This window comes from Sciurus carolinensis, chromosome 11 (assembly GCF_902686445.1).
Source record: "Sciurus carolinensis chromosome 11, mSciCar1.2, whole genome shotgun sequence".
In the NCBI taxonomy this organism is placed as follows: Eukaryota; Metazoa; Chordata; class Mammalia; order Rodentia; family Sciuridae; genus Sciurus; species Sciurus carolinensis.
This window is the reverse complement of record NC_062223.1, coordinates 71,889,446-71,908,417: the sequence shown is the minus strand read 5'-3', so window position 1 is coordinate 71,908,417 and position 18,972 is coordinate 71,889,446. Positions and strand designations below refer to the sequence as shown.

The window sequence follows — 18,972 nt, the reverse complement described above, 5'->3', positions numbered from 1 at the left end:
AATACTTCCCCTTTTTCTCCCTGCCTCTTGCCTTCTGGTACCCTTCCTCTACCCTAATGGTCTCCCTTCTACTCTCATGAGGTCCCTTTTTTTCTCTATAGCTTCCACATTTGAGAGAAAACAGAGGACACTTGTCTTTTTGAGCTGGCTTATTTTGCTTAGCATGATGCTGTCTGGTTCCTTCCATTTTCCTGCAGATAACAGAATTTCATTCTTCTTTTTAGTTGATCTAAACTCCACTGCATTGTGTGTGTATATATCACATTTTCTTTATCCATTCATCTGTTGATAGACACTTAGGCTAATCCCATAACTTGGTGATTGTGAATTGTGCTGCAATAAGCATGGGTATGCAGCTACCTCTAACATATGCTGTCTTCAATTCTTTTGGATAACTGAAGAGTGGCATAGCTAGATTATATGGTAGTTATACTTTTAGTTTTTTGAGAAATCTTCAAGTTGATTTCCACAATAGCTATTCTAATTTCATTCCCAACAAATTTTAAAGAGTTTCTTTTCCCCTGTATCCTTGCCAGCATTTATTTTTATTTGTATTCTTGATGATTGCCATTCTGACTAAAGTGAGATGGAATCTAAATTTGGTTTTGATTTACATTTCCCTGATGGCTAAAGATGTTGAACATTTTTTTGTTGTTGTTGTATAATTGTTGGTCAGTTGTACTTCTTTTGAGAAGTGCCTTTTTAAATGTAACATTTTAAATTGGTGCACTATACGGATTCACTGTGACATATTCATATACACACATAATACAATTTCATTCTCTAGAACCTCCCCTGAGAAGTGTCTGTTCGGTTCATTTGCCCATTTATTGAATGGGTTATGTTTTTGTTTCTGTTAGGTTTTGTTGTGGTGGTTTTAGTTTTGGGTTTTTGTTTTTATTTTTATTTTTGGTTTTTGATTTTTGGTGGTAAGTTTTTAAGAATTCTTTATGTATTCTGAACATTAATCCTATGTTGGAAAAGTACCTGGCAAAGATTTCCTCCCATTCTGTAGGGTCTCTCTTCATGTTATTGATTGTTTTCTTGGTTGTGCAGCAACTTTTCAATTAGATGCCATTCCATTTATTGACTCTTGCTAGTATTTCCTGAGCTATAGGAGTCCTAGTCAGGAAATCATTTCCTGTGCATATATGTTAAAGTGTTTATTATAAGACTTTCTTCTACTAGTTGTAAACTTTCTGATCTTACATCTAGGTCCTTGATCCATTTAGAGATGGACTTGGTTTCATCTTCCATAAATGGATGTACAGTTTCCCCAGCACCATTTGTTGGACTGCTTTTTCTACAATGTATGTCTTTGACATCTTAGTCTCTTCAGTTTAGCCATTTTAATGGGTGCCTAATTGTATCTCATTATGACTTCAACTTCCATTTTCCTAGTGAGCAACTTTTCAGGGGTTCATTGGCCATTTGCATATAATTTTATGAAATACATATTCAAATTTTTATCTTGTTCTTTCAAATTAGAGTGTTAGTCTTTTATTATTGACTGTAAAATTTATTTGTATGATTATGGCGCAAATCCATTATCTGATATGTGTTACAAGTGTATTCTCCCAGTACAGGGCTTACATTTCTCAGGTTCTTAGTAACATACTTTGAAAAGCAAGATTTTAAAAAAATGTTTTTAAAGAAGTGCATAGTCAGAGTAGGGGTTTATTGAAGGTCATGTGATCAGTAGAGTTCTGTGCTCTATCACAGTGAACCTAGTGAATCTCTGAATCCAACCTGTGGTTATTCTGCGAGTTCCAGAATGTGTAGCTGGAATAGGCATACTTGGCAACTGGCAGAATTCCTTTCTGCTTGGGAGAGGACTTCAAGTTTTTTTCTGTTTAGGCCTTCACCAGATTGAATGAGACCCACCCATATCATGGAGGGTGTAGTTTTGGTTATACATCCAGTACGGTTTAAGACTCCAGTAAACTTGTGTCTTGGTTTGGCTCACTTGAACCACAGAAAGGCCTTATCCCTGAAACATAATTTTCATATTCATTATAGAAATAGATGATACTTAATTTTTATAAGATTTGCATTTATCTAGGAACAAATATTAGCTATGTAAATTTATCTCCAACTTGATATTGCACATACTTAAGAAAACATTTTGTGGTTAGCTTCAAATTCTATAAAGCATTTACTCTACTGAAGGTTGATGACACATAGATTTCCCTGCAAAGGAGAAAAGAGAGGAAATTTGAAGACTGTCTCCAAATCAAGTATTCACAGTCAAACTTCCTTACAAAGAAAGATCATCACCACCCTCTCTCGGATCTGCTTGGTTCTTACCCCATAAATAAGGGGGTTCAAAGCAGGGGGGATGATCACATATAAGTTAGCCAGGAGGATGTGGATATAACGTGGAATATTGTGACCAAATCGGTGGGTCAGAAAGGAGAAAAAGGCTGGGGTAAAGAACGCTAAGATGACACACACGTGGGAACCACAGGTGTTGAGAGCTTTGCACCTGGCTTCCCAGGATGGGAGTTTAAAGACAGCAAGGAGAATCTTCACATAGGAGACAGCAATCAAAATAACATCCAAAAGGATCATAGAGATAAGGATCAATCCAAAAATTACATTGGCCTTTATGCTGACACAGGCCAGACGGGCAATGCCCATGTGCTCACAGTAGGTATGGGGTATGACATTGTGTCCACAGAATGAAAGCCTTAGAAGGAGAAAGACAAGTGGAAAAACCAAAACAAAATTTTTCAACATTCCTACCCCAACAATAAAACAAATCCTTCTGTTGGTGAGAATTGTGTTATATCGGAGAGGGTGGCAAATAGCAATGTAGCGATCGAAGGCCATGGCTACAAGCATGAATGTTTCTATGCCTGTAAACAGGTGAATGAAGAACATTTGAGTTAAGCAGTCCCTGAAAGCAATTTCACTGAAACCAAACCAGAATATGCCCAGCACTTTGGGGATGGTCACAGTAGACAGGCCCAAATCTGTCAGAGCCAGTATGGCCAATAAATAGAACATGGGCTGGTGAAGGCTGTGCTCATTCTGGATCACCAAAAGGATGATGGCATTCCCCAGGAGGGCAATCAGATACACTATGCTGAATGGAAAGCCAAGCCAGAGCTGCACATTTTCCAGTCCTGGGATTCCCAATAGCAGAAAAGATGAGGGGTGAATGCATGAGCTATTTGCTGTGGTCATGCTGGCAAGGGCCTCTGATGGTCATACTCATTGGAAGGACTTTCTGCAGGACTTCTCAATGGTTTATTGATACTGCTAACTCTGAATAAGAACAAAAAATACGTATGTATTAGTTGGTTTTCTCTTGGTGTGCAAGAAAGACTCATCACTATATATGGCAAATGAAGGAGAATGTTCCTTAATCAATGAATTATTATTTGAACATTGACTAGATACTCTAAGTTGAGTCTACTCACACTAAAGTCTCGTGATAATATGAACCCAACCAGCTGGTAGATATTTCTATATTGAACTCCAATTTTTTGAAATATTTACTTATAAATTGAGAGAAGATGCACACTTTGACTGCTAAATGATTACAACCTAGAAACGTAGGTAACAGTATAGGTTTCAGAAGCATCCAAAACCTTTTATTTAACTAGAAATGTGAGACTGATTGATATACACCTCTGTGCATTTCCATTTATAATCAATCACTTTTATTTCTGCTCCTTAACATAGCCTCTCTCTCTGACTCTGTCAGCTTATACATAACTTCCATCAAAGTATTTGTTTGCTCCTTTATGATTTGTGCTGCTATTTTTTATGTTTGCATTGATGGATGAAGACATTTTCTTTGTTCTTTGATATAAGAACCTTGTCTTATGAGGCCATCAATTTCACAAAATCAATAATTGATGTTAGGTATAAAGTCACCAATTTTTAGAGAGATCGATGAAAGTCTAAAAGCATCAACCCTTCAGGCTCCCTATTTATTTCCTGAATCCCTCACAGCAACATCTTAGGCTCATTCCATTTCTAACAAATCCTTATCACATCAAACTTTATTCCTAAATGGGAATCAGGGCCATTATCATTCTTGTTAATCAGTATCATTGTTATTAGAAGAAAAACAACAATTATTAAAATAATGATGCTATGTAAACAATTGTTATGTATTTTATATGAAAGTTTTTAGACATATTTAGTCATTTATGATTCATATCAGTCACAAAAGGAAAACGGGACAGATTTTAACTTCTGTATCAATGTATTTCTTTCATATCTGGATCATGGTTATATGCTTCCAACCTTAAAATTAAAATGTTCTGTTACAGTCACCCAGGTTTCTGACCTCTTGGCATTGACAGGGCTCTTCTGAACTATATATATTCTCTGGAGTTTGTTTAGCCTCAAACATTTAGTCCTTTATTCATTTTTTAGACTCTATCATCATGATCAGCGCTCTAAGGTACATTCCTCCCGATGTACTCCTTCTTCCTTGTTGCTTGTTATACTAATGCAGTTAGTCCAAATTCATATTTGTAAAAAAGAGAAAGCTAAGAATGAGTGGGTTCTTCATATTGTCCACAAGGAATAGGCCTTCGAAAGGTCTGAAATAGTGTTAGTGATAGGAAACATGATAGTTTTCTAGCTAAAATGTCAGGATGTTACAGAATGCATGTGAACCTGATATTTTAGGAAACTGAATAGATGATTTTAAGAATAGGAGAGGCATAAAAGAGAACTCTAGCTATGGAAACATGCCTGTGGGCAGGATGCCAAGGCAGGTGTGAGGAACAGCAAAAGGGAGTCGGCATATGCCCCTGTCAGTCCCGTGGCTGCCCGTCAGTCCCTCGCTCGCAGAACAGCCTCTACGGGACTCAGTGCTTAGTAATTATCCAAAAATATAGTTGTTAATGAATATTAAATATGCAGATAATTACTAATTTTAGCTCCTGATCAAGTCCTCATATTGAAAGGATAGGAACAGAATCATACAAAGTACCTGGCAGCTGAGGCTGGAGAAAGGAGAAGGAACACTGTAATCCTCTTCAGAGCATCCTTAGGTTTGTATGAAGTGGGTGACTCCAGCCAAGGCTTTTCTAACAATAGGACCATTAGTAGAGGGAGACTACCAGGGAGGGATTCTAGGGAGATGTTAGTGGAAACGGGTGACTGTGAGAATGAAGGAACACAAAATATGATGAATGGACTCATTCATGTACACCTTATTAACTTAATGGAAATTCTTGTGTGCCGTGCTCTATGGCATCAATGAAAGTTCAGTTTTAAAAGTTTACTAGCAGTGCCTGTTTGAAAATCTGAGAGATTCCATCTTTTACAATGTCAACATGTTTTCAGCCTATATCATTATTTCTCCACATTAAAGTATCAAAACAAAAAGTTTGTACAAGGGACAAAAGGATAAGCCAGAGACTTGTGAAATCTATAATCAGAGAATTAGACTTGGGGGGAAATTCAGGAGACCTCCATGCAAGAGAGAAATAGACTAGGAGAGGAAGTAAGGAGGAAATGCAGCAAAGCAGCCTCATCTATTGAGGATAACTTCACTTTAGGTGGCAGATCCTTATCTCTACATAGAATGAACAACAGAAGCTCAAGAGTGGGGGCTGGGGTTGTGGCTCAGTGGTGGAGCGCTCACCCAGCACATGTGGGACACCAGTCTCGATCCTTAGCACCACATAAAATAAATAAATGAAACAAAAGTATTGTGTCCTTCTACAATTAAAATATTTTACAAATAGTTCAAGAGCTGTCTTAAAGCCAGAAGCATGTTTCACCAAGTATTCTACAGTGCACCATAAAGGGAGACTTCTCTCTGAGACTAGAATTTTTCCTCCACACAATTTTGAATGTCTGTACTATTTTGGAGCAACTGTTCACCTCTCAAGAGTCTGCCAGGTTTGGAGAAAATTTACAGACAACATTCAACTTATATGATGCCCAAAGGTGTTTTTGTTGTTAAGAACTACATGCCAGATATAAGTCAATGCAGATAAGATCCATTCTTCCAACCCAGACAAAATAGGTAGACAGGAGCCTAGCTAAAGAAATACCATTGTAAGGGTTGGGAATGTAGCTTGGTGGTGAAGCACTTACCTAGCATGAGCAAGGAGCTGGATTTGATCCCCAGAACTGTAATAATGATGATGATGATAATAATAATAATAATAATAATAATACATTTTAATGATTTGGGATGGAGAAAGAGGATCCCTGATAAGAACAGTAAGAGAATAAGTGAGTGAGTTTTACCAATTGCCATCTCTATGGAAAAGAAAGGGGAAGTCATAAAAACTCTTATTTTTCAAGTATTGTGTGCTTTTCTTTCCCTATAGCTTATATATTTAATACTAAAATGACTTCATCATATGGGAGACAGGAAAGCAAGTTTCAGTACACATGTAAACATGAAACCATATATACACATATCAGAATGGAAGAAATTCAGCATATGTTTTCAGATACTACATGCAACTATTTGGAATTTAGAGGCGTTAAATTATTGCTGTTCTTTGCCATAGTGACAATGAATTAAAGACAGAAAATGTATTTATTTGGAACATTTTTTAAGAGCATCACTTTTTTGATTTTTAACATAAAAATTTCTGAAATTACCAGTAACATGATAAAGTTCAATAAAATTAGGCTAAAAGGAAGGACTAGTGGAGAGTAGGGAGAGCAACAAAAGGAGAGGGAAAGAGAGAGAAAAGGACAAAACACAGAAGAGAGAAGATGCAATGGTATAGGGTTTAAATAGTAACTCCAGCTCTAAGCCTTCTCAGTCTGTGTCATCCAACATGAATGACAATCAAGCCTGTACTGACTTACCAGCCTCAGATAGAAGTAAGAAAGAGCCTCCAGTCCTGACTTAATAACTTACTCCAATATGCCTCAGCTTCAAACTTGGTTTCAAGGAAAAAAGTTCATACTGGGATTGAAAATCCTCTCCCTGACCAGGAATAGATGCTCCTATGGGGTTCCACAGCACAAGAGCATGAAAGACAAACAATTCATAAATTCTCACCATGGGTTTATTGAACATAAAAAGGCACATGTACAGAGGAATCCCTTGAGACTTTCATGTTTCTCTCCTTATGTCCCTAACCTGCAAGAATTTCTTCTTTTCTAACTTCTATGTTCTAATTATTCTATACCATTACTCCCACAAGAATAATATCTGAACCAACCTATAATAATTTCTCATATTTTTACCCAGGGTATTAGAGTCTCTAGTGACCAGGTCACTTTTTTATAGCAAATATTTACTCGATTACTTGTGATTACCTAGGATTAGATAACCCACAGAGAATTATTTCAGATTGGGTGCCCTAAGAAGCTGTGTGTTAGTTGCCCAATAATACTAACCACCTATAAAAATGCAAATAATTAAGTTTTAAGTTTTGAGTTACAGAAATACAGAAAACCAGTAAATTTCTAACCTTTCTCAATTAACTTATCTTAGCAGGAGGTCGGAAGGTAAAATAAAAAGGAAACATTATCTGAGGACATCATACAAGGAATACCTACTGTGTCTAGTCCAGATAAGCATAGAATCATGGGAGATAGGTTAAGCAGTTTTAGCATCTGTCATTTGATACTGACCTGACACTGCCACCTTGACAGTGACAACACCCGCTTAAAAATATCACAAAATATCAACATCAATTCCCATGTGTCCATGATAATGGAGTGAAATAAAAACATGCCCCTCCATAACCATGTCTGAATATAGACAAAAGCAACAATACTATGAAAAAAGGATACTCGTAGCTAATACGAGTGAAGTTATCAAATAAAGCTTTGGCCCTGCTCCTTTCCCCCACCTCCTGTATAGAAATTATTAAGATACCTAATAATAATAGGACTGAAGATATAGCCCAGGTGGTAGTGTGCTTGCCTCACAAGCACAGGGTCCTGGGCTCAATCCAGAGCACCGCGAAAAAAAGATACCTAATAATAAATTTAGCTTCTCTTCTTGAAACCATCTGTTTCTGAAAGTCAGTCCCAAAACAAGCTAAAATTCAATATCAAGCTCTTCTTCACACACTCTTACGGAGGTCACCACCATTTCATCATGGTGTGTGAAGTCTCCCTTGTCCCAGCCAGTAAAGTAAGTGACATAACGCCTCCTTTTTAATGTTTTATCACTAGTGCATTCCTGGAGGTTGTGGGCAGGACACTGGTATTGCTCTGTGTGGGAATATTTAGTTGCTCCAATTGTCACCAGCACTTGGCCTTCTGCCTCATGGTGTTGTTACTTTACATTTCCCTGAAATTAGAGGTGGAAAAGAATGAGTTCAAGTGTGTCTTTGCCATATGCATCATTTACGTATCAATTTTCTACTGAAAAGCCTGCTGAAATACTTCCCTTGTTTTAATTGGGTTATTTGTTTTCATATTGAGTTATGAGAATTCCCTTTTAATTTTTTTATTTTACTGTTAATTGACAGAGAGCAATTGTGTATATATGTTCTGGATAAAAGTTTTCCATCACATATGTACTTCACAAATATTTTCTTCCACTCCATGGCTTGTCTTTTCCTTCCCTAAACAGTGTCTTTTTTTAAATAGAAGAAGTTCTTATTTTTTTAATAAAGTTCAAGTTATGGGTTTTTTTTCCTTTTATTAGAGTGCCTTAGGTGTCATGTCTAAGAAAACTTTAAGTTAGCCAAAGACACAAGGATTTTTCTCTTATGTGATCTTATAAAAATATTGAACTTTAAGGTGTTACCTTTAAATTTTATGTTCTTTCTTTTTAAAAATTGTATTGGTACATATAATTATACAGAATGCTGAATTGCATTATGGAATATTCATAAGTGCATAAACAAAATTTGGTCAATATTATTCCACAGGACCTCCTCTCACCCACCCTTCTCCCCTCTCCCTCCTCTCCTTCCTCTATCCTTATGGTCTCCCTTCTACTTTCATGAGTTCCCCCCCATTTTTTCCTCTTTTCTCTCTGTCTTTCCCATATAAAGGAAAACAAAAGGCATTTATCTTTTTGACTCTGGCTTATTTTGCAAAACATAATGCTTTCCATTTCTATACATTTTCCCACAAATGAAATGATTTAACTCTTTTTTATGAATGAATAAAACTCCATCATACATATATAAAACATTTTCTTTATCCATTCATCTGCTGACAGATAACTCAGACTGGTTCCATGAGATCCAACTAAGACTACTCTTCAGTATCTATCCAAAAGAGATAAAGACAGCATACCTTACAGTTACATGCATTCCTTTGTTTATAGCAGCACAATCCACAATACCTGGATATGGAACCAGCCTATGAAAATGCATAAAATGTTAAGTGTAGAGTGGATGGATTTTCACAATATCAGCTTCAAACAAATCAAGAAATCAGAAGCCATCTCATACCAGACCCAATTCCGACTACTATGCCAAAATAGTCACAAACCTGACTTTTAACATCACACTATGTATTCCTAGAAGGAGACAAGGAACCATCAGCAGCCAGGAAACCATTTCTTCTTTCTTTGGGAGACCCAGGAATAGTAACTACCTTAGTTATTTGCCTTGTAAACACACTAGCAAACAGTCATTCTAATGAGTTCAATACCTCTACTTACAAGCAGAAAGTCAATATGAATAATATAATCATGGTATGCATGGATCAGATAGGTTACTTACCATAAAAACTTAAATTTGATGGATTGATGAGAACTTAGCTTGATGGAGAATTGCCTTTATAAGTAATGGGATATAAGATGGAGATACACCATAAACAAAGCAACTCACACTATGCAATCCATTTCTACATATTCATGACTGAAAATTGCCTCTTGTTAAATAAGAAACCACAAATGTTGAGTTAGTTATCCACATGTGAAAGAATAAAGTTAGACCTTTATCTTATACCATAAAATTAAATTAAAAATGGATCAGAAACCAAAATGGATCAGAAACCTAAATGTAAACTTTGAAACAATAAAACTTCTAGAGGAAAACTTAGGATGAAATTTCATGGCACGAGTCCTGGCAATAATAATTTTTGAATATAACACTGAAAGCACAAGTCACCAAAAAGCAAAACCACACAATTGGAATTACAGAAAACTAAAAAGTTTTGCTTTTAACAATCAATAAAATGAAAGGTGACATATGAGATAGAAGAATAATTTTGTAAAATATATATCTGATAAAGGATTAGTATGCAAATTTGTAAAACCCCTACACCTCTATAGCAAAAAAAACACCCATTTAAAAATGGGTTAAAGACTTAAATAAATATTTTTCCATAAAAAATATACAATGTCAGCAGATTTAGAAAAAGGTGCTTAATATCACTAATTATCAGGGAAATGTACAGTGAGATATCACCTCAAACCTATCAGGAAAGATATTATTAAAAAAAAGATGTGTTGGTGAGAATGTGGGAATGCAAAATGGTACAGCCTCTGGAAAACAGTACGGAGGCTGGACTTCAAAGAATTAACAACAGAACTACCACAGGGTCCAGTAATTGCACTTCTGAGTGTTTATCCTGAAGATTTAAAATTAGGTCTCAAGGAAATATTCACACTCCTGTGTTCATCACACCATTCAGAACAGTCAAGACATGGAAACAACTTAAATGTCCATTAACAGAAGTATGAACTAGGAAAATAGGGGTTACACATACAATAAAATACCATCCAGTCTTTAAAGGGAGGGACATTAGCTAGGTGTGGTAGCACAGGCCTATAATCCCAGCTACTTGGGAGGCTGAGGCAGGATCACAAGTTCAAGCCTAGATGGGCAACTTAGTGAGACCCTGTATCAAAATAAAATAAAATATAAAATAAAAAGGGCTGGGGATATAACTAAGTGATAAAGTGCTTCTGAGTGCAATCCTCAGTACAAAAAAAAAAAAAGGAGGGAAATTATGCAATATGTGACAGGAAGGATGAACCTTCAGGACATTATGCCAAATGAAATAAGCCAGTCACAGATACTGTGATTCTACTTAAGTGCAGTATCTAGAGTAGTAAAATTAATAGAATCAAAGGGTGAAATGAGGTTTACCAGGGACTTAGGTGGACATGGGGAATTACTCTTATAGACCTAGATTCACTTTAGGAAGAGTATAATATCTAGAAGTCCATTGTACAGCACTGTGCCTATAGTTGACAGTGTCTTGTACACTAAAAACTTGGTATGATGATCGATCGCTTGTGAATTATTCTTACCACAATAGTATAATTTTTTTTTTTTTTTTTTTACAAGAGCACAAATCCATTTTTATTTTCTATTAGTTTAAATTCTTGAGGGGTACAGCATCACACGGATTCTGTGTCCAATGGCCTTAGCAGGAAGGTTGCTTCGGAATTTGGCCCGAACCATGCCACTGTTTCCATGGGCTCGGGTTACCTTTCCCCAGATTACTCTGGTTTTGTTTGGTTTGCCACCAAGAGTCACTGTGTTATTTTTTGCTTTATACACATAAGCACATCTCTTGCCCAAGTAGAATTCAGTTTCATCTCTGGCATAAACACCTTCAATTTTTAGAAGAGCTGTGTGCTCCCTTTGGTTCCGGAGACCCCACTTATAGCCAGCAAAAATGGCTTTGCACCACAGCCTTCCAGACATATTTGCCTTCTAGAAGTCCTGTTCTCAGCAGGCCTCCACAGGCTCCAAGATGGCGGAAAAAAGCAATAGTATAATTTTTTAGAAAGAAATATATATGAAAAATATATAACAAATTTTTGATTTTAGGTCACAGGAAAAGAGGAATTTTCATTTTTTCTCTACTTATGTGTTGTTTGAAGATTTTCACAATAATAATATTTTATTATTAAAAAGGAAACATTATGATTTTCATTATTTGTTAAGTCACTGAAGAAAACTTTTGTATTAGTTTATGTGAACCTGATTTGACAATTCAACCCTTTTGTTATTATTCCTGTTTTTGAACTTTAAATAAATGTGATACTACATATAAAATCATTTATGTAATACATAACATCAAAACCTATTCAATCTGGTCCATTTCATTCAATGTGTTCACTGTTGTTTCAGTTTGCTCTTCTCCTCGGTGTTACTATTTATATATTATACTTAATGTATATTTGAGAGTATTATTGACTCATTTATAATATTTCTGTGATAATTGATACACATAATTTCAGGAAAATGCAAAATATTTTCAATGGATATATTCCTAGGAGTGGAATTTGGGGTTCCTAGGATGTGCATATGATTAGCTTTTAAAAATATTGTTGATTTTCAAAAATGATTCTATCAACCTACTTTCTCATCATCAATGTGTTACTTCACTTTATCTCTTACTGTTCAATATTTTTCATTTTAACTATTCTGGCCAGTGGATAGTGGAGCTGCTCAGTGGTTTTAAATGTACTTCTCTTATGACCAAGGAAGTAGAGCTTCTCTTCATAGTCACTAGAAATTTGGATCTCCTCCTTGCAGAAATACCCATGAAAATTCTTCCTCATTTTTCTATGTGGTTGTGGTCCCTTTATTTGCTGATTTTTAGGAGTACTCTGCATAGTCCATATGCAAGTCATTTGCTTTACTGATTTTCTTTGTAAATGCTGCTTGATGAGAGTTTTTAGTTTTATGCACTGGATAATTGATATGTTTCCAATATCGTTAACATTTATGTGACATGTATATGCACATACACTTGTGTTCTGTATTAGAACCTATTCTTATTACAAGGTGATGGGGATACTCTTTTTTTTCCCCCCAGAAGCTATATTATTTTTACTTTCAACTATATGCCCACAATCCTACAACTGGAAATATGTTTTGTATGGCATAAGACAAACATTTAGATTTGTTTTTCTCATATGGATCTCCATTTGATTCATTAGCTTTTATTGAAAATAACATCTTTTCTCATTGTGCTGCAATATTATCGATGCCTTAATTTAGGGGAAATCATATTTGTGGATCTGTTTCTGGACTGTATTTGGTTTGATTTGCTGATGTTCTATATTTACACTGAAACTATAGTGTCCCAATGACTAGAGCTTTATAATATATCTCTACTATTCCTCAAGAAGAGAATTTGTCTACACATCAAGATAGGCTACATTATGCTGAGATCACAACACTCCCTTCCAAATGTGAGTGTGTTAAATTATGCTCAGTAATCTCATTTATATGTGCAACTTTAAAAAGTTGAACTAATAGAAACAAAAAGTAGAAGAGTGTTAGCCAGAGCTGAGAGGAGAAGCAATGGGAAGACATTGGTCAAAAAGCTAAAACTTCAAGTTATAAGGTGAACAAGTTCTGGAGATCAATGCACAACATGGCCATTGATGGCTTTGTTAGTTTGATTATGGTAAGCAATACACAACACCTATATATATCTATCAAATCATCACATTGTCCACATAGAATATATATGACTTTATTTGACAATTAAATATCTTAAAACATAAAGTAAATAATGATTGATTAAATAAGAGGAAAAACAACTAATTCCAATGTGCTATCTTTAAGTATCTTTGTCTTATCACTTCCTCAACAAGACATCTGTGTGGAATGCTGATGAATTCTATCTTCATTGTGTGCATGGCAGATAAGTCACTAAAAAGGGCACACATTCAAGACCTTCTTCCTAAATTCTTCTTCCTCCAAAACCTGAGTCCTTTATGAATGAAACTGCTAGTAATCACACGCCCTCCAACTCTGCAGCGAAAGAATTTATCTACACTATTGTAGAACTAGCCTATAATTTCTTCTTTCCAAAAGTACTTAGACAAAAGTTTTTGCCTATGTATCTTCCTATTGATCAAAAACTGACAACGTAGAGCATGTTAAAAGTTCATGTGTGTGTGTATGTGTGTAGAAATATGCGTACAAAGTGATACCGTTATATATATAGTATATACTAATGTTCTTTAAATAAACTATTTATGAACGAACAATTCATGAAATGCTGAGATGCCATTTTTATCTTTTCCCCTTCATTTCTGATTTATTTTCTAATTTTATTACTACATCTGTTTCTTTCTATGCTTGGGGAAATTACAATAACTACTAAGTAGGATTATGTAAGCACAACATAGGTGATGGGTATATGTGTATAGAGTAGCCATATCAACCACTCTCTCTCTCTGAAATGTATGTATATATGTATCTGTCTGTGTATATGTACATATATACACATATATATTACATTATAGATGTATAGTAGATTGATATTATGACATATTAGGGTAAGGTATTATAACTTTAAGACTTCTGGCAGACAATCATTTTATAACTGTTCTGAAAATAGTACTTTTCTTCTGCATTATATTAAATTCGGAGACTCCCTGGAATAAAAAAGAAAATGATTACAATTTGGAAAAATTTACTTGGGTTAAATTACTACTTCCTACCAAACATAAAATTTAAATAAATCACTTAGCTTTCTAACACACCAATATATTGATTGAAAAAGTACAGAAAATAGTATGTGTTTTATTGAACTGTTGTGAGGATTCAACAGTATTAAGGAAAGTACTTATAAGAGTAGATTTATATAGAATTTCCTATATTCTCACTATTACTCTTAAAAAATGCTTCAACTCACAATTAAATAGTGTTGTCGGTTGAACATTCCCCTCCATCTTCCTCCTTTCTACTGGATTAAATATAAAATAACTCTACTTTGAACAATAGGGGAAACAATTTTTGAAACAAATCCTCTAACCTCCAATTGGTTAGTGATCTGTCTTGAGAAAAATTCGCATCACTCTTTCCCGAATCTGCTTTGTTCTGACCCCGTAGATGACAGGATTGAGAGCTGGTGGAACAACCATGTAGAGGTTTGCCAAGAAAATGTGGATGTATTGGGGGATATTATGGCCAAAACGATGTGTCAAGAAAGAGAAAAATGCTGGCGTAAAAAAGGATAAGAGAACACCAATGTGAGAGCCACAGGTATTGAGAGCTTTCAGCCGGGCCTCCTGGGAGGGCAGGCGAAAGACAGCACAGAGGATCCTGATGTAGGAGAGAATAATGAGAAGCACATCCAATAATAAGAGACAGATGTTGGTAAGACCAAACAGAATGTTGACTTTGATGCTGGCACAAGCCAGACGGGCAATGCCCATGTGCTCGCAGTAGGTATGAGGGATGACATGGTGCCCACAGAAGGGAAGCCTCAGGAGGAGGAATAGCAGTGGGACAACCATGTACAGGCTCCGCAGGACAGCAATGCCTGCAATGACACTGATGATTTTGGTGGTGAGGATCATGGTGTATCGAAGGGGTTTGCAGATGGCAATGTACCAGTCAAAGGCCATGGCCACCAACACAATGCTCTCCATGACAGTGAAAAAGTGGATGAAGAACATCTGAGAAAGGCAGCCTCCAAAAGATATTTCCCCAAGATTGAACCAGAAGATGCCCAGCATTTTGGGGATGGTGGCTGTGGACAAGCCCAGATCAATGGAATCCAGCATGGCCAAGAAATAATACATGGGCTCATGAAGACTATGTTCAGTCCAGATCACAAATAAGATGGCAGTATTCCCCAGGAGTGCAACAAGATACACAAAGGAAAAGGGGAGTCCAATCCAGATGTGCACATCTTCTAGTCCTGGGATTCCCACCAGTAGGAATAAAGAAGGATGAAATTTGGTGTCATTAGGCATATACATTTTTCTGACATAAATAGATTGGTGCATGCCAGAGATAAGTATTGATTTCCCGTTAGTGATTCTTGCTCCACTTCTTGCTTTGTCTAGATACCTAGTCAAATGCAAAATGACATTTTAATCTCACTTTGTTCGTATTTATAAATAAAAAAATTCTCAGTTTCTGCTTATGTCTCATGAAAACTTTATGGGACATGTAATGGAATCTGCCTTACTCTACTGTTGTCTTATCTGATGATAAAGACTGATTAAAGAGGACAGGGCAGAGGAATACCTGATGAACATTTGAACTCTGGAGTGTAGCTAGAAATAAATAGGAAAAATTAATTTACAGGGCCTGTGCATCTCATAATGTTATATATTTTTGTTTAATATGCATAGTAATTTCCTTGGCAATTCTTATCTTGATCATTCCCCTTTGGGAGAATCTAAGAACCCTAAAATGTAGTCTATATAAAACTTGGTGTGTGCAGTTATACCTTTATATGAGTATTGAGAATGGTAAGAGATCTAGTTCTCAAAGTGGAAGAAACAACTTATCTTTGTTCATATGCATAAAAAAACTGCCACATAGACATTCTCAATTAAAAATTTCGCAACTATACACATTTATTAAAAGGAGGCAGGACTTCAGGTAATTTTAATGTTATATATCAGAAAAGAAATAATTCATTTCCCATCATAATTCTTTTTGTAAAATAGTACTCATCAGATTTGGAAAACAGACAAAGACAAGAAGAGGGAAATCTTTGGCAAGGAGAATTTTCAATTATGATGAAATATGAATTAGGAGGTTATTTTAATACAGTTGATCTATCATTTGGTCAGTGTATGAAATATATCTGGGAAAGAAACTGACCAGATAAAGACCAGCTGTTGGAAAGTCGATAAAATATTTGAGTTACACCATTTCCAAATATATGTCAGCCTTCTATCCATAAGGAAGAACTAGTTCTGTAGAAATCTGTAGTTTGATTCATACTTCGATTCTATCACCATCCTTATGTCATTATAGATATCTCTATTGTAGTAAATTGTGCACTTATACTAAATTAAAAATTTGAAACAAGAAAGGAATAATTTCTTTACTGTGAACTTCTTTGGGGAAAGGTAGTTGTCCTATAATGTGGAAGTGACTGAAGTGATTGAAGGTGATGTGTAAAACTGCACAGAAAGCTTCAATTCAAATTTAAGAATATACAAATGATGGAGGAAGTCAAGACCCCTATCAAAAGTAAATGTATATGAATTTCAGTACATCCTACTTTCAATCTATTAAAGCACAAATCCTTGCTAATAGTACCCATTTGAAGCTTATGAAGAGTAACAGAAATGATACATCATCTGATAATTTTGGAAAGTCTCTCAGGAATAGTGTGTGTGTGTGTGTGTGTGTGTGTGTGTGTGTGTGTGTGTGTATAAGAGAGAGAAAGAGAGAGAGAGAAACTTGGGTTACTAGTGTTATGGAGGAGGAAATTAACTCCTCCTCAATATTATAATGTGAAACTATCAGAGATAAAGTTATAATCCTTTGTTTTTCATTAGTTGAGAATGCACAAGTTAGGTGGAGAAGCATCTTTCATAATTTATTCCATTAAATATGTAAGAGACTCTTTGTGTATCAGCATTGATCAGGCAATTAGAATAAAATGGTCACATACCCTCAAGGAGCACCACTGTGAAGTAAATTTTTAAAACGTGCTAAAATTTTTATGGTAGAAATATGCACAGAAGCTTAAGTTTAGATGTCAGATAAAGTGGGTGGAAAAAGAAGCACAGTGTCCCAACAGGACACCAAAAGGAATCTGTCAGTCTCCCAATAACCTTATCCAGAGGTTTCACAGACTGATGACCAGACTCAACTCTGGCATTTTGGTCACTTCCAGGGTCTCCATATGGCAGACACTGAAAAAATTAGAAGGAACTAAATCCCATGAAAACCAACTTACCCTACTTATCTCTGTGGATTTTTCAGGAGAGTTTGAAAATTGGTGCTTCCTCTCCTCTGGAACATCCTTTCCAAATATATAAACATTTATCAAACAACTGATCATTTAATCATCCTATAAATGTCTGCTGACTTCGTTTTCCATATTTATTGGGGCATTATAATTGTATATAATGTTGGAATTTATCATTACATATTCATACATGCACACAATATGACAATACAATTTGGTCAATATTGTTCCCCAATATTTTGCTTTTCCATCTCCTCTCACTCCCCCTGGTCCCTTTCCTCTATTCTACAGATTTTCCTTTGATTTTCCTGAGATTCCCTACCACCTTTCTTCTCCATTTTTTTTCTCTATATTCCACATGAGAGAAAATATGTGACACTTGACCTTCTGAGTTTGACTTATTTTTATAACACATTGTTCTCAGGTTCCTTCCATTTTCCTGAAAATGACATAATTTCATTGTTATGGCTGATTAAGAATTCCATTATGCAAAGATATCACATTTTCTTTATCCACTCATTTGATGATGGACACATGAGCTGGCTCCATAGTTTGGCTATTGTGGATCATTATGCTAAAAACATGGGTATGTATGTATCACTGTAGTATGGATGACTTTAATTCTTTAGGATAAATATCCAGGAGTAGAATAACTGATTTATTATTCAACATATATTAATATATTCACCAATCTGTCCTGGGTTCAGAAATAAGATGGCCCAAGCCCCTCATTTGACCCACTCATTCCACAGTGCCATGTAGGATTCTATCTGGTTGTCTATCAACCATTTTATGAATATATCACCTTCTTAGGCAACTATAGACCCCTGGCTTCCAGACATCCACATAGCCACATGTCCTAGAACTGACAGCATGAAGAGAAGAACTAACGTCACCTCCTTTCCCACCTTTGCTCACCTGGCAGACTCATGGCCTTCCTGCTATCATGCAACATTGCCCCTGTCTCAGATGCTTCATCATCTAGCACAGGTCCTATTCACAAAAGTCTATTCCTCAGGGCTAAATATTTGTTTTTATCACTTAAAAATCTGTTTTGGATCATCTTGTTATACCTAGTACAGTTCTTGGAACTGTCTCTGTCTCTTTATTTTGTTGGTGCATTGTAATTTCGCATAATAGTGGAACTCATTTTGCCATATTGACACATGCAGATAATTTGACCAATCTCTTAACCCAATACTTTTCCTTTCCCTCCCTTCTTCCCTTCCCAGATCTGCTTGCTCTGCTTTAATGGTCTCCCTTCTATTGTTCTTATTTTACTTAATGCATTTTAATAATAGATATTATGTATGTGGTTCATTGCAGTATATTCATATTGCTTATGTGTCTGTCAAAAGATGAATAAAGAAAATGTGATATATACACACCTTGGAGTTTTAGTCAACCATAAAG

General features: G+C 35.7%; 3 protein-coding genes across 3 annotated transcripts; all 3 read right to left on the bottom strand.

Moving 5' to 3' along the window:
- Positions 1-2,247: 2,247 nt before the first annotated feature.
- Positions 2,248-3,189, bottom strand: LOC124958594 (olfactory receptor 52E8-like). Its single transcript, XM_047516813.1, has one exon. The coding sequence runs from the start codon at positions 3,187-3,189 to the stop codon at positions 2,248-2,250; it is 942 nt and encodes a 313-aa protein (XP_047372769.1).
- Positions 3,190-11,186: 7,997 nt separating this feature from the next.
- Positions 11,187-11,599, bottom strand: LOC124960308 (60S ribosomal protein L35a-like). Its single transcript, XM_047519035.1, has one exon. The coding sequence runs from the start codon at positions 11,571-11,573 to the stop codon at positions 11,241-11,243; it is 333 nt and encodes a 110-aa protein (XP_047374991.1). The 5' UTR covers positions 11,574-11,599; the 3' UTR covers positions 11,187-11,240.
- A 3,060-nt stretch (positions 11,600-14,659) lies between these two features.
- On the bottom strand, positions 14,660-15,613 carry LOC124959271 (olfactory receptor 52E8). Its single transcript, XM_047517829.1, has one exon. It carries the CDS (start codon positions 15,599-15,601, stop codon positions 14,660-14,662), a length of 942 nt encoding a protein of 313 aa, XP_047373785.1. The 5' UTR covers positions 15,602-15,613.
- Positions 15,614-18,972: the final 3,359 nt, after the last annotated feature.

Excerpts from the sequence above, each read along its gene's own strand:
- LOC124958594 (XM_047516813.1), bottom strand. The coding sequence starts at position 3,189 with ATGACCACAGCAAATAGCTCATGCATTCACCCCTCATCTTTTCTGCTA.
- LOC124960308 (XM_047519035.1), bottom strand. The coding sequence starts at position 11,573 with ATGTCTGGAAGGCTGTGGTGCAAAGCCATTTTTGCTGGCTATAAGTGG.
- LOC124959271 (XM_047517829.1), bottom strand. The coding sequence starts at position 15,601 with ATGTATATGCCTAATGACACCAAATTTCATCCTTCTTTATTCCTACTG.